At 39.9% G+C, this 15,746-nt stretch overlaps 3 protein-coding genes across 5 annotated transcripts; 1 reads left to right on the top strand and 2 right to left on the bottom strand.

The window, feature by feature from the left end:
- Positions 1-2,196: 2,196 nt before the first annotated feature.
- On the top strand, positions 2,197-4,957 carry LOC109124845 (acetylornithine deacetylase). 3 transcript variants are annotated; one of them, XM_087470984.1, is made up of 10 exons: positions 2,427-2,826; positions 3,061-3,305; positions 3,392-3,500; positions 3,581-3,719; positions 3,806-3,863; positions 3,961-3,978; positions 4,062-4,184; positions 4,271-4,424; positions 4,539-4,572; positions 4,654-4,957. In XM_087470984.1, exons 1-10 carry the CDS (start codon positions 2,491-2,493, stop codon positions 4,758-4,760), a joined length of 1,323 nt encoding a protein of 440 aa, XP_087327110.1. In that variant the 5' UTR covers positions 2,427-2,490; the 3' UTR covers positions 4,761-4,957. The 3 variants fall into 3 exon arrangements, 2 of the variants coding, with proteins under 2 accessions (XP_087327112.1, XP_087327110.1); XR_015570478.1 differs by lacking the exon at positions 3,961-3,978 and having other exon boundaries at positions 2,197-2,826; positions 3,806-3,877; XM_087470986.1 differs by lacking the exons at positions 3,806-3,863; positions 3,961-3,978 and having other exon boundaries at positions 2,425-2,826; positions 3,581-3,745; positions 4,027-4,184.
- Positions 4,747-7,250, bottom strand: LOC147933915 (uncharacterized). The gene is made up of 9 exons (XM_087470987.1): positions 6,440-7,250; positions 6,177-6,328; positions 5,997-6,092; positions 5,845-5,907; positions 5,673-5,741; positions 5,485-5,587; positions 5,331-5,402; positions 5,163-5,251; positions 4,747-5,082 (listed from the first exon to the last, which is right to left on the bottom strand). The coding sequence occupies exons 1-9, from the start codon at positions 6,927-6,929 to the stop codon at positions 4,942-4,944; spliced, it is 1,275 nt and encodes a 424-aa protein (XP_087327113.1). The 5' UTR covers positions 6,930-7,250; the 3' UTR covers positions 4,747-4,941.
- Positions 7,251-9,808: 2,558 nt separating this feature from the next.
- On the bottom strand, positions 9,809-13,116 carry LOC147933914 (uncharacterized). Its single transcript, XM_087472384.1, has 3 exons — positions 12,478-13,116; positions 10,862-12,378; positions 9,809-10,427 (listed from the first exon to the last, which is right to left on the bottom strand). The coding sequence occupies exons 1-3, from the start codon at positions 13,114-13,116 to the stop codon at positions 9,809-9,811; spliced, it is 2,775 nt and encodes a 924-aa protein (XP_087328510.1).
- Positions 13,117-15,746: the final 2,630 nt, after the last annotated feature.

The raw sequence follows: 15,746 nt of genomic DNA, 5'->3' as shown, positions 1-15,746 counted from the left end.
ATCATGTGGCGTATCATTCAGGAAGAGGTAATCTATGTTAAATTGTGGACTTACAACTCAAAACCAATTGGCAATGAGTGGAGATGTTCATATCTTATATATAACACTTAAGATCTTACTAAACTTCTAATGTGGGATATTATATCCCGAATACGTCTCCTTGAGATGATGGCTCTTCTAAGCATCAATTTCGTTATGTTTGAACATTAATCGGTAGGCCACCTACGGGGCCGGACCGATTGTGGATTGAGCTGAACATGTGAGAACCAGGCTCTGATACCATATTACATTGTTGGCTTCCAACTAAAAACCAATTGAAAATGAGTGAAGAGACTCATATCTTATATATACCACTTAAAATCCTACTCAACTTCCAATATAGGATATTGTATCCGGAATAATCTCATTGTGGATTACCCAAGATCTGTTTCTGAAAGATCTGTTTCTGAAAGATCTGTTTCTGAAAGATCTTATCTTTCGTTGGAATGCATATGTACGTCATCACTACCAATCCCGATTACTGGATGCTCTCGATTGAACTCTGTTTTCGTGGTTTTGATTGGTGCCCATTAGAATTAGTGCAAAATTTGATACTGGTTTGTTCCAAATTTCAAATATTTTCTGTTTTATGTACTCTAGGGTTTAATCGGTTTATGGATTGATTTGTTGAATTTTGGATATTTTTGTTCGGTTGATTCAAAATTGTGAAGGAGTACACTATGAGTCTCTCTCGGTTTAACTCCTATTTTTTGGTCTTAGGAATTTGATCCTAGAGAATGTACCATCATAATCAAATGAAACATGATATGTTTTTCTTTTGAGGCATCAACGATACGTTCAAACATGTCTAGTTAAAACAATATGAGATGATTGACCCCCCTTAAATATTGAAATTAAGTTTTTTTTGTATAGAAATCTTAGAGTGATAGTTAGCACATATTGTAAATATGTACGCTTTGACACCCCTAAACCAGGGTTCAATCCTCCTTTTTTACATATTTTGGAATTTTTGTCTTTTTTATATATGTGATACAGTTCAAAAAATATTATAACCAAGGTAAAAATATTTTCTGGATCCGCCATTGAATATAAATCTGGTGTTGGAACTTGTTGAAATCTCCAAGATAAGAAATCCATATTTGTGAAGACGGGGAATCCGAAGAGAAAACCCCCGAAACCATCGGAAATTGGGACAACACCAAAATTTATTCTGGGACATTCGAAAAGGGCATGTCTCTTCGGAGCATAAAAGAGTTATGTCATTGTAAATTTGTAATCATGAAGTCTTAATAACGTAACACTCCAAAGTAAAACCTTGGACAAACACGAACAAGGCTCACAAAGTCACACAACAATCAAATGGAAAATCAACCATTTCATATCCAACCTAAAGTCCTATGTTCAATTCCTAACTGTAGTTTGACGTTGTGCAAATTCATACACTAACTAATAAAAGTTTCAAATTCACAGCCCAAACTTGTAAAATTGTGCTAGTATATACTTAAGTCGTGATGGTGTTAAGAATCCGTTAGCGGTTGCTTACGTTGATGCCACATGCTCATCGATGTTGTTTTATGCGACAAAAGAGACAAATTTTTTTGTCAAAACCACGTCGTTTAGCTCTTCTTCTTCAACCTCTATCTTCTCTTTCGTTTTTCTCTCTTGACACTATCTTTAATTGCTCAACGAAGGCCATAAATCTTTTTTGTCAGTTTTGTCTTTCATTTGGAAACAAAAAACTGAAGGTTTTGGAATAAATAAGATTGAGCTGAGTATAATAATGTAATCAAAGATCTCAGCAACTTGAGATAACGCGTTTCGATTTGATAAAAAAAAATCCAAATTTACATAAGCAACATATCCACTATTCTGAGATTGAAATGGCAAAGTCTTGAACAAGATGGAATCATAACCAGCTAGACAAATCCAAGTAAGTTGATATTAAGATAAGATCAAGCAATTAGGAAATCAAAATCGAACAACAACACAGAAAATTGGAGTAAAAACTCCACCAACCCTTTCAGATTAATACATAAAATCAGGAGGAATAAACATCCTATCGAATTTGGGCAGAAGCTGATGAAGACATCTTGATCAACACTTACGAAACTGGGCATAAATCAAAAAACCAAAATTTTCTAAAATTGCCAAATCGATTTTTTTGTTTAGACTTTAAAGGCTGAAGAAGAAGAGCTTAACGACGTCGTTTTGTCAAATTTTTGTTGTTTCTTTTGTTGTATAAAACGACGTTGTTGAGCACATGACATCCATGTAAGCAACCGCTAGCGGATTTTTATACAATTTTACAAATTTAGGTTATGAATTTAAAATTTTTATTAGTTAATGTATGAATTTGTACAAAATCAAACTTCATGTATGAATTGAACATAGAACCTTAAGTTGGGTATGAAATGACCAATTTCCACAATCAAACGGAAGCTTATTTGTTTTGTCGAAAAAAACGAAAAAACAATCTTCGGCGTGCAAACAATGGCTTCGTCTTCTAAAGCACTGATTGAATCCTTAGGCTCTCTTGACAAAGACTCATACGTTTCTCTCCTATCAAAACTCATCGGCGAATCAAAGTTGGTCCAGAACAATCCGCCGGAGCTCATCCCTCAAGAGGATCTAATCGTGAACCACGTCCTCAACTCTCTCCGTCCTTACAGCACAGAAACTGGTGGTGGTCCTCTGGTGATCAATCATGTGGCGTATCACTCAGGAAGAGGTAATCTCATCGTGGAGTACCCAGGATCTGTTCCCGGAAAGATCTTATCGTTCGTCGGAATGCATATGGACGTCGTCACTGCCAATCCCGATGACTGGGTAATCTCGATTGAACTCTGTTTTCGTAGTTTTGATTGTTGCCCATTAGAATTAGTGCTAAATCTGATTCTGGGTTCTGAAGAACTGATGCAAATTGTTCCAAATTTCAAATCTTTCTCTGTTTTGTGTACTCTAGGGCTTAATCATCGGTTTATGGATTGATTTGTTGAGTTTTGGATTCTTTTGTACGCTAGGGCTGAATCCAAATTATGAGTCTCTGTTTTTTGATCTTAGGAATTTGATCCTTTCTCTCTAAGCATTGATGGTGATAAGCTTCGTGGTAGAGGGACTACAGATTGTCTTGGTCACGTTGCTCTTGTCACTGAACTCATGAAGAGACTCGGGCAAAACAAACCGGCGTTGAAATCAACCGTAGTAGCGGTTTTTATCGCCAGTGAAGAGAACTCTTCCATTCCTGGTGTTGGTGTGGACATGCTGGTTAAAGACAAGCTTCTTGATAAGCTCAAATCCGGACCCTTGTTAGTTTCCCTTTTTTTCTTGTCTCATCTTTGGGGTGGGGAGTTATCTTATGAAGGTAACTTCATCTTTGTGTGTTCTTATGAAGGTTTTGGATTGATACGGCGGATAAGCAGCCGTGTGTTGGAACTGGCGGTATGATTCCATGGAAGCTTCATGTTACCGGGAAGCTTTTCCATAGCGGTTTAGCTCACAAGGTATTTTCTATATGAATGGTTACTTGGATTGATGAAGTTGTAAACTCGGCATTGATCTTTTCTCTTCTGTTTGCGTGAAGGCGATTAACGCGATGGAGTTAGCTATGGAAGGGCTTAAGGAGATCCAAACCCGGTTCTACAGAGACTTTCCGCCTCACCCACAAGAGAAAGTTTATGGTTTTGCAACACCATCCACTATGAAGCCAACGCAGTGGTGTTGTAAGTTGAGGAATCTAAAGCATAATGTAGGCCTAATGACTTTAAATGTTGTCTACTTACTCCAAAAAAATTGTTTGGCTTTGCAGATCCAGCAGGTGGAATTAACCAAATCCCTGGAGAATGTACTGTTTCCGGTGATGTCAGGTTATGTTTCTAAAGTTGTAAATACCGTTAAATCGAGATGTCTCAATAGTTTTTTTTTTTACTTACTCTTCTTCTTCTCTGTTCTTTTTGATTTCAGATTAACGCCTTTCTATGAGTAAGTCTCTTCACACTTCATCCTTGCTCGTTTCTTCAATGCATTTAGACACACTTTGATGGTTTTATTGGTTGTTATTGCAGCGTGAAGGAAGTGATGACGAAGCTTCAAGAGTATGTTGACGACATAAATAGTAACGTGGAGAAGCTCGAAACTCGTGGTCCTGTTTCAAAATATGTCTTACCAGATGAGAATTTACGGGGAAGGTTTGGACTTTCTTCTTTGTCTCATTCTGTTCTTTCTCTCATTTTATTGTCCCGACCATAATCTTCAAAGTCTTCGTCTCTTGCAGGCTCACGTTAAGCTTTGATGAAGCATCAGCTGGAGTTGCCTGTAATCTTGATTCCCCCGGCTTTCACGTTCTATGCAAAGCAACCGAAGAAGTTGTTGGACACGTGAAGCCTTACTCGATCACCGGTACTTTGCCTCTAATCCGAGACCTCAAGGTAATCCATTAGATAAACCCTTCACTTACTAAGAAAATAGACTCAAGACTGATCTTTCAAAGTTCTCTGCAACTTACTCTTTCTAAATTGATGAATCATCGTCTTGGGTTGTAGGATGAAGGTTTCGATGTGCAAACTTCAGGATACGGTATTACAAAACCCTCTTCAGATTATCTCGTTATCGAATTTTCATATTTTATCCTTATCTCTTTTTGATTTTTTCCTGCAGGTCTCATGGCTACATATCATGCAAAGAACGAATATTGCCTTCTTACAGACATGTGCCAAGGCTTTGATGTCTTCGTTAGGATCATTTCTCAACTTGATCAAGACTAAAATCACATTGAAGATCATAAAATAAAAGCTTCACATAGCTAGCTACACTCTTATTAACTATTGGTTCTATACATTTACTTTGCTTCTATCTATTTGTACAAGTCAATGGTGGCTCAATACACAAGACACTTTACAAAATTTAAAAACGAAGGACAATGTTTATCCAGTTATTTATCTATCTTCAGTTGTCACCTTCAGTTTCAAGTTTCTGAACGCGTAGCCTGAGTCTTTGCTGATGATGGTGTAATTTCCAAAGACCATTTCCCAATACAACAGCTGAGTATATTCCATGTGTGATGATAGGAGCGAGAAGATTGTTTGTCTGCAATATTTTCAGTTTGGTTTCAGCTATTTTACGTCAACGAGTTGAGAAACAGAATGTTTGAATGGAAGAAGTAAAACCTGAATCCATTCAAAGCCGAGATATAGACCCAAAAGCCCTTCAAGCAACGGAGAGTAGATTTTCTTCATCTGTCTTCGCTCGTACCACGCTGCAAAAAGGAACATAGAGAATACTTCCAAGTGTTTGATTGTGAAACCTATCTAAACCCTTAAAACAAGTTTAAGTACATGCAAATAACTTCTTCAGCTCCTCCCGGGCAGAGTGAGTTTTCAAGACCGGTGCCATTATATAAGTTGGATCTAAGAGAAATACAGAAACAAAAATTAGTCAAGTTAAAAAGGTCTTGTTTCATATGCAACTGTTATAAGATTTGAGGGAAACCTTTAGGGGAAGCAGCGATGTAATAGAGAGAACCAGTGAGAGCGGCTGTAAAAGTGGCTGCAAATGCTTGAGCAAACGGTACAAATGGTGGCAAGATTCCAGTCTGAAAATTTCAACAATATGAAGTCAATTTGAAGTTATACGAGTCTAAACAACAGATACGAAACAAGTAAGAACAGAAAGCATACCAAAGCGACCATTCCTCGAGAATCTGAGATGAGATTTGTTCCCCTTAAGAATATGTCAGCGAGTGCACCCTGTAAGAAAACAAACACCGAAAACATTCAAACCTCACATACCGAAAACAGAAACACGAGGAACAAGAACAACTGAAGATTATCTTATTATAAGGCAAGAAACCTGAAAAGCAGCGCGATAGAAGAGCTCTTCTCCAATTGAACTTGCAGTAACTACTAAGATAAACTAAACAAAGACAAAAGAGAACGCCTCAAGGTTAGTACTTGTTCATTCTTTCTCAAAGATTCAGGAAAGAAGCTGTTAGCGTTCTTCACCTGCCAAGCTGACATTCCATAAAAGAAGCCACGAAGCTCCTCATCTTCAACATCTCTAATAGCACGAGCATGCGGAGACAATTTCACAACTTCATCCTAAACCGAAACAGAGCAGTAAACAATCAAAAAAATCTTCTCCATAAACACCAAAGCAAGGCTTCATAAACCAAACTTACTTACATCAAGAATGAAGAGAAGAGCCATAATTGGTGGAGAAGCATAACCAAGTCCAGCAATAATTGCATCTAAAGAAGCATTAAAACCTCCTGTGTAATCAATCCCAGCTACTTCACATATGAATCTCCCTGCTACAGCCATCCCACAGTATATTCCTAACCAAAAACTCAAAAGTTTCAATTTTTGATTAAAGTTTCAATTTTGAAATTCATAAAGGAATCATTTTTTTATTTCCGCAAAGTTGATCAATCAACACCGTGACTCACCGATACCATAACTCAACTTAAGAACAGCTCCGATCTTATCCCACGCCTTAAAATCTCCGTCGCTTCCGCCGACAAATTCGCCGACGGATGTTACCTCACCGGAAGGTCCAGCTAAACCACCACCGCCGCCGGCAACAAATTCGCCGCTGCTGAAACTTCCCACAGACGTTACATCTACAGAAGTAACAGCTAAACCACGCGCCGCCGCATCCCCGTCGTCTATCACTTCACCGCTGCTCTGTCCAGCGGATGAAGACAACGGCGGTTTGATCGACCTCGATTTCTCTAACGAAAGACCGTTTAACCGTGAGATTCCCTTCACTCTACGTTTCTGCAAATCCGATCTCGAACTCGCCGGAGAATCGAAAAGCTTAGAACTCCTAAACCCACCGCTTCCACTACTACACCAAGACGAAGTCGTAGAAGAAGATGAAGAAGAAGAAGAGAGAGTGACTCTTGTGGTAGTACAAGACAACAAAGGAAGACCCATTTATAACATGCGACAGCTCTCAGGCGAAATTGATCGGAATAACGCCGGTAGTCTCGCCGGAGAGATTCTCTTTTTCATTTAGTGAGAGAGAGAGAGAGAGATCGGTGACCGTACGTCTCTTTATATGTAACAAGTATAAGTGGAGAGATCTGAACCGTTGGATGAGAGAAGACAGAGTTGATCTAACGGTTGTGAGGAGTGTAGAAATAGAGACCACTTAAATTGGGATGACAACGAGTAATTGAACTTGACTACGTACCTTCACCTTTTGATTTTGATTTGTACTTTGCATTTTGCATGTCTACACGTTACCCATTCGTTGTTAGGCCTTACTTATTGTTATTGGGCTTTACATTTTAGCATATGAAAGAGAGAGAGCATGTCAGAATGTAAAGGAGAAATCAACTAAACTTAGATTTAATTATTTTAAATATAGTATAATCATACATATGTTAAATAATATAGGATCATAAAAACATAAATATTAAATTCAATAAAACTTGAATTTTAGTTTGAAAAATAAAAAAATTGGAGAAAAGTATTAGTATATGATGACTAATTGTTAATCCGTGATAGTATACGATGACTTCATCGAGGACTATATGAAAATCGTGATTTCCCATAAGATGTTTCTTTTGAGAGATGTTACTATTACAACATACTGTATGTATGTATCATTTTCCATATTGTTCGTAGCTCTTATACTATTATTTTTTTATAGAACTGAATTTTGTCCCAATAGATCGACCAGGATACACAAGAGTTGTCCCTGAAGGGAGCTCAACTATAACTATGTTTAAGGGAGAAGAATGAACCTGATGGTGTTTATGAGAGAGGCATTTTCATAAAAAGCATGTTCTGGTTTCTGATGGAAAAGATCTAAGAATAAGTGTATCTCGGGAGAGAGCTCATAGAAGACCTCAGGGAGATGTCTATTGGACGATCTATGAGTCGCATGTCCACATAAATATATTTAAGAGATTTGTCTTCAAGAAAAAAAAAAGTAAGTAAAAGGCATCTCGGAAGGCATTTTTCATATATATATATATATATATGGATATCATGTAGATTGCATGTTTATACACGTATCCTCAAAATATATATGAATTTGTAAAAATGTATATTCCGAAGAGGCATTTACATTGTAACACCCGTACCGTCGCAAAAGACGGAACAACATGTAATCCATTCGGTCTGGTCAAAAACGTTTCTTTCTTTAAAATTCACCAACGAACAAACTTCAAATAAGTTTACTCAGTGAGGAGATCAAACTCTGTCCACTGGACATACAGTAATCACTTTCCAAATATTATCAACAACCATTAATTAGCATAGATTCAGAATGTCTATCAATCAAACAAACAAGGAAACATCAAATTTCTCCTCAATAACTTTCATCTTAGTTTATGCACTTTTGTGCCAACTACCATATTCAAACATTTATGTTTCTTACATTACTTAAGAAGTTTCACTTTCCTTGTAGGTTTGACCATTATCATTTTTCTGGCTCACAAACCCCATTCCTGGAAGACCACGACCCATAGCTCGATTCTTCCCGTACTGCTTGTCAGAGGTTTATGACCTGCAATGAACCCGTCGATCCATTACAGTCCAACATCTTCAAGTATCCTTTATTTTCTCATTTTTCATTATATGTTGGTGTAGTGGCGGAAGCTTAAAAGGGGATCAGGGGTCGAAGACTCTGTTTTATGCGTACAAAACAGAGTGTTGATTCGAAGGTGGAGATGAGGGGGATGAAAGATTCGAGGAAGGTGGAGGGAAACGAACAGGAACGAATCGAGAGTCCTCCTCTCAGGGCTTGACACAAGCTCTTTTGGGCAATTAAGATTACCTCTTTTTAGGTTTTTTTTATTAGACTTCAAATCAATGATATTGATATAGAGATTTGTGACTCTATTTAAAGCCAAATGGAAAGATACGTCTTAATCCTAAATCAAAGAAGTTAGACTCGAGTTTATCCTAAAATAAAAGAAAACAAATCCAAAAACAAAACCAACAACGAGCCTTGCGGCACACGTAAAACAACACCGACGAAAGTGTGGCACAAGGCGGGAGTACGAGGCATGCTGCATCAGGTCTCCCCAGCAGGGAGAGGATTCGACCACGAATCCGTCACGTCATTATCCCCATGATATGGAGAAAGATACTTCACGTTGAAGACGTCAGATGTATTCATGTGCGGAGGCAACCAGAGGCGATAGGCATTCTGGTTAATACGTTCAAGAACCTCGACAGGACCAATACGCCGCACTTTAAGCTTATTATACTCGCGAGCAGGCAAACGATGTTGGCGTCGCCATGGAAACGAGTGCGATCAGGCACCGATGTTAGGTCCAAAGGTCCACGGGGAACCAAATCGTAGACAACCCGGAATGGACTGAAACCCAGACTCCGATTGACAGCTTGGTTGTGAGCGAACTCCGTTTGACACAAAACAAAATCCCAGCGCCGAATATGATCACCCACCAAACAACGCAACAAGTTTCCCAAGGACCTATTTGCAACCTCTGTTTCTCCGTCACTCTATGGATGATACGCAGTGCTCATGTCAAGCGATGTCTTCAATAATTTCCACAAAGAGCGCCAAAAATGGCTGAGAAAACGCGAATCACGATCGGAAACAATAGACAACGGAAGCCTATGTAAACGATAAACATCCCGGAAGAACAACGTGGCAACATTGACATCAACAGTGGTCTTCTTGCAAGGTATAAAATGGGCCATTTTTGAAAAAAAAGGTCCACAACCACGAAGATTGAATCATGGCCGCGTTGAGTCCGAGGGAGACCAAGCACAAAATCCATACTGAGATGTGTCCACGGCTGGGACGGGACTGGTAAAGGCAGATAGAGACCGCGTTAGAAGCCTTTTTCTTTACTCGTTTGGCAAACATGGCAGTGGGCAACAAAGCGCTCAACGTCGCGGCGTAAGGAAGGCCAGAAGTAAGAGGCAGAGACAAGGCTCAATGTACGATCACGACCAACATGGCCTTCGGTATGGAGCTCACGAATGATTTGCAACCGCAAGCTGCAATCGGCAATACACACACGTAGCCCCTTGAACAAGAAACCCTCATGGAGAGTATAATCGCTAGGCAGGCCATGATTGACATCAGTAAAAATAGTCGAGAAGAACGGATCAGTATAGTACAGCGAGGCAAACGTTTCAAACCCGAGAACAAATGAGTGAATAGAGGCCAATAAAGTGTGACGGCGACTCAAAGCATCTGCCACACGATTAGTCTTCCCAGTTTGATGACGAATGGAGAACGTGAATTGCTGAAGAAAGGCGATCCACGAAGCATGCCGAGCAGATACTTTGGCCTGACTATCCAAGTGACGGAGAGCATCATGATCAGTAAAGAGAATAAAATCCGTGTGAAACAAATAATGCCTCCAGTGACGTATTGCTTGCACCACCGCATAAAATTCAGGATCATAGGTGTTGTAACGAAGACGGGCACCTGAGAACTTCTTACTAAAATACGAAATTGGTTTTTACCTTGCTGGCTAAGTACAACGCCAATACCCAGTTTGGAGGCGTCGCAATGAAGCTCAAAGGTAAGGCTAAAATTTGGCAATACCAACACCGGCCAAGGAACAGGCCAAGAGTTTACAGCGTCCACCTTTGCACGATCCAGAGTCAACCCTTTATCCGAGATCACATACCCGAGGAACTGCACCTCCTTTGTCCCAAATTCACACTTGTGTTTGGCGGCAAAAAATTTGTCCTATCGTAACACAAGGAGCGCATCCTGAAGGTGATGTTCATGATCAGCAAGGGACTTACTAAATATGAGAATATTGTTGAAGTACACCACCACAAATTTGCCAATAAAATGGCGTAAAGCCTGGTTCATTATTCGCATGAATGTTCTTGGTGCATTAGACAAGCCAAATGGCATGACAAACCATTCAAATAGACCTTCTCTAGTCTTGAAGGAGGTCTTCCACTCATCTCCTGGACGGATACGTATCTGATGGCTCTTAAGGTAAATTTTGGAGAAGATAGAAGCTGTACCAATATGATCAAGGAGATCGTCCAGTCGCGGAATCGGAAACCGGTAACAAACTGTAATTTTGTTGATAGCACGGCTGGCCACACACATCCGCCAAGAGCCATCTTTCTTTGGGATCAGCAAAGCAGGAACAACACAAGGACTAAGACTTTCCCTGACATATCCTTTGTGTAGAAGATCTTCGACCTGACGACGGAGTTCTTCTTGTTCAGAAGGACTCATGCAGTAGTGCGGTCGGTTGGGTAGAGTGGCACCTGGAGTGAGATCGTTATGATGCTGAATGTCGCGAAGGGGCAGTAAACTGGGCGGCAGATCATCCGGGAACACGTCCCCAAACTCACTAAGAAACGACTCTAAAACAGAGTTGGATAGAGACAGCTTGCTGACTTGGTTAGTAAATATTGCCCAAGCAATACCCTCCAAACGTAATTCTTTAGTGAAAGCGGCATATGAACACAATAGCTTTGGTGACGATGTTTTGACAGGTGGGAGAGAGAGCCTAGAAAAGGTGGATGGACGGGAGACAAAGTCATCACGAGGAGGCGGCGTCGAGCAATGCAAGTCCGGTGATGGAAGAAGAACAATCTGATGTGTCTCCCAAGTAAACTTGTATTTATTTTTTGCACCATCATGAATAATCTTGCGATCATACTCCCATGGTCTGCCCAAAATCAAATGGCTGACATCCATTGGAGCAATATCAAAGTAGAAACGGTCCTTGTAGAATGGTCCAATGGAGAATGGCACCAGCGCGCGATGCGAAACACGAAGATCAACACCCTCGTGCAACCATGTAAGTGAGTAGGGACGTGGGTGAGATTCAATAGGAAGCTCCAGCTTTCGGACTGCATATTCCAAAATCACATTACAGTTACTACCGGAGTCAATGATAAAAGTACAGATACGGTCTCGAATTGTACAAGTGGACTTGAAGATGTTGTACCGGAGCCAGTTGTCGTTAAGCGTAGGAGGAGCAATACATGAACGACGTGAGACCAAGGCGATACCCATATCTCCAAGGGTACCACCGGTGTCTTCTTCCAGCGATGCCTCATCATATTCTTCTGTCGAGTCATAAACATCACCCACAATGTCACTATTGTGATCGAGGAGGATTGTACGTCGTTGTTGATTGGGACATGCTGTTTGTCGGTGACCTGGTTCTCCGCAAGAGAAACATCTGAGGGCGTTACGGGTAGAGCATTTGACACCATTGTCGTCCTCTCGAAAACCAAACTTTTGTTCTGCTATGTTCGGCCCTTTGTTGTCTCGCTGCTGCAGAGACAATGAGGAGGCATTCTGTTCAACAGTGCGAGGTTTGGATGGTGGTGATGTCCATGAAGCAGGTCGCAACTGGTGCTCGAAGGATACAACACGTCGATGAGCTTCAGCCACTGTATCCGGGTCAAACTGAGCAAGAGAGCTCTACAGCTGAGGTCACAGACCGCTAATAAACCGTGACACCAATTGAATCTGACTGTCCGCAACGTCATTATGTGTAAGCAATACGTAAAATTCCTCAGCGTATTCATCTACGGATCGCGAACCTTGCTTCAAATTATGTAGTTTGGTGTACATGGTCCGGTCATAGTTGTGAGGCATGAACATGTCTTTGAGCTTTTTCTTAAGCTTATCCCACGATTGAATTACACCCTTTCCAGTACGTGATCTGGTCAACTTGGTTTGTTGCCACCATGAAGCTGCATGGCCCCGAAACTTTGTGGCGACCAAAGACACTTGACGATCATCAAGGACGTTCTTGAATTCGAGCATCTCTTCCACTGAGACAAGCCAGTCAAGAAGAGAGTCACCACGAATTCCACCATGGAACTCGGGAATGTCCAGACGAAACCTTGCTTCCCAACGCGTATCGATGACACGATTGTCTTGGGGACAAAACAAAGCGATATCATGTGGTTGGCGGATCTGCTCGACAGCAGGATTGAGTTGTTGATCACGCTGTTGTTCACCGCTTGCGGCGACCAGAGGAGGATTGGCGTCGTTATTAGCACGAAGTACGGCCGCTGTTAACGCCGTGATGGAGTTCTGTAGGGCTGTTTGTGACTCCAGCAAGGCGTCATGAAATTCCCTCCAATCGATGGCGTTTTCTGGTGGATTGCCACCCGCTGCTTCAGGTTTTGGAGGCATGATTGGATAGATCAACGCCAGGAACAACGAGAATCTGATACCAACTGGTGTAGTGGCGGAAGCTTAAAAGGGGATCAGGGGTTGAAAACTCTGTTTTATGCATACAAAATAGAGTGTTGATTCGAAGGTGGAGATGAGGGGGATGAAAGATTCGAGGAAGGTGGAGGGAAACGAACAGGAACGAATCGAGAGTCCTCCTCTCAGGGCTTGACACAAACTCCTTTGGGCAATTAAGATTGTCTTTTTTTAGGTTTTTTTTATTAGACTTCAAATCAATGATATTGATACCGATATTTGCGTCTCTATTTAAAGCCAAATGGAAAGATACGTCATAATCCTAAATCAAAGAAGTTAGACTCAAGTTTATCCTAAGACAAAGGAAAACAAATCCAAAAACAAAACCAACAACGAGCCTTGCTGCACACATAAAACAACACTGACGAAAGTGTGACACAAGGCGGGAGTACAAGGCACGCTGCATCATATGTTCATAATTATTTTTGTAATAATATATATACATTAATTTATAACATCACATTGCACATATATCATGTTACTAGCAATCTACTTTACCATGCATACAAATCCACACAAACATTTTCAATCAACAAACAATTCTTGAGTCTATATTCAGCAACTATCGAAGAGTACATAAGAAAAGAGGTTATTGTTATTCACAAATACCACCCTCACCTTAGTCATTAGATTTAATCCTGGATTTGGAAATAGCAACAACAGAACCTTGCTCTAGCAACAATCCTCAATCCGCAAAGGTTTAGATGACAATAATCTATTAAACCAATACAACTCAAAATCTCCATTTAATTGTTACTTGGTGATTTTCAATTAAATTAATTAGACGAGAATCCAATAACTTCATAATTCTACGACCATAGCACAACACACTCCCCACACGTGACCACTTGCATACGTCACAATTCAAACCACGTTCTCAACCACTAAGCTTTAGATTTAAGGACATAATCATACGTAGGATCCCTTGGCTACACTGGTTTAGATCGGTTTAGTTACTCGGTTCAATAATCAAAACAACACAACAACAAACACGAGAGAATGCTTTGCCGTTACCTTCCCTTTGGTGTTTACTCTCGGCGATTCATGACGTCTTAACGATGTGAAACTATGACGGTTTAATCCAGCGGAGGTTACGTCCTTATGGCTCCAGAATCCTTTTTGGCCTCGACAATGGCTACGGCTGCTCCGGTGACTGCGGGTGACATCTCCGGTGACACACGGTGGGCATCTGACCAACGGTGGTGACCGACGTTGGTGAACGGCTGACGTTGAAGGCAACAAGGAGAACATAGTGGTGCGCTCCAACTTCAATAATGGTGGACTCGACGACGGTTCCATCACGGGGCATCAACGTTCACACCATGACGAATCAACAACAACAATGGTGGCTCTCTCTCTCCCACTCCTAATGATGGCTGCTTTTAGGCTTAGGTTTGAATGTTCTCTTTGACGGCACAAGAAGGAGATACATATGCACACAACACACGACATTCTTTTGTCGTATAATAATTTCTTCACTTGGGCCTCAAGAAAAATCTTAATAACAAAACAATCCGGCCCAATTAGAATTGAGAAATTGGGGTGTTACATACATCTTTGTATTCCTAAGGCACAAATATGTACCTATGTCACAAAGTGTGTGTATATATATTCCTAAGGCACATATATGTAGCTTATATACATCTCTGTATGACATGGCTTTTATATGCATCATGGATTTTCTTTCATTGCATGTAACTTATATCCTCGTAAGAAAACATGTCATATGCAATGAGTAAAAAAGTGAACACGTATCTGATGAATGAAGGTGAACACAATAAGTAAACATGTCATCTATTTTACACTGTACTAGGTATAAACCTGCGGTCTCTACCGCAGGATGAACTTTTTATTTGATGTAAATTTTGGTAATAATTTTTGTTGTTGCTATGTTATTAATAATCTTTTGTGATTATTTTTGTTGTTGTTATGTTAAGAATGTTTTTTACAGAATTTATATAATGTTGTTTTAGATCATGCTTCTTAACTACCACCATCGAAAACTTACTCACCATAATCTTCTGAATCATCTACATTTTAAAAATGGCATGAACAGAGTGATTCATTTACAATTAGTTAAATAAGTCAAGTTCTGTGGAAATTATATCTACCACTTGAAGAATCTGATAAATCATCGTCCCGTATTTTACTTCTATTTACCGGGTGGGTACGTCGTCAATAGTTATGCTTTGTTTGAATTGATCGCTAAGAACCTTTTTTAGCAATAATTAAATATGTTAGTTCCGTGAAATTTTTTCTAATGATAATATCGAAACATAATTACATATAGATTGTGATGGGGCTTTTCATCATATTGTTTTCTTCACCTTCGTGTAAATGGGAGAGAAAGAGTATGATAGAGAATATTTTAGGTGCAAGTATATCGGTATTTAGTTGCACTGATTTTTAGTTTTACGCCAATTTTTTTTTTAATTAGATGACTAATTGTCTTTAGTACCCTTAATAATTATATCCTTGTTTGTATCATTTCTAATGACATTTCATTGTAATTTTTTACACATTCTAATGTTAATTTTATATTTGTACTTCTCAAT

The sequence above is a fragment of the Camelina sativa genome, chromosome 11, assembly GCF_030686135.1.
Source record: "Camelina sativa cultivar CO46 ecotype springtype chromosome 11, ASM3068613v1".
Taxonomy (NCBI): Eukaryota; Viridiplantae; Streptophyta; class Magnoliopsida; order Brassicales; family Brassicaceae; genus Camelina; species Camelina sativa.
This window is presented reverse-complemented; position numbering and strand designations above follow the sequence as displayed.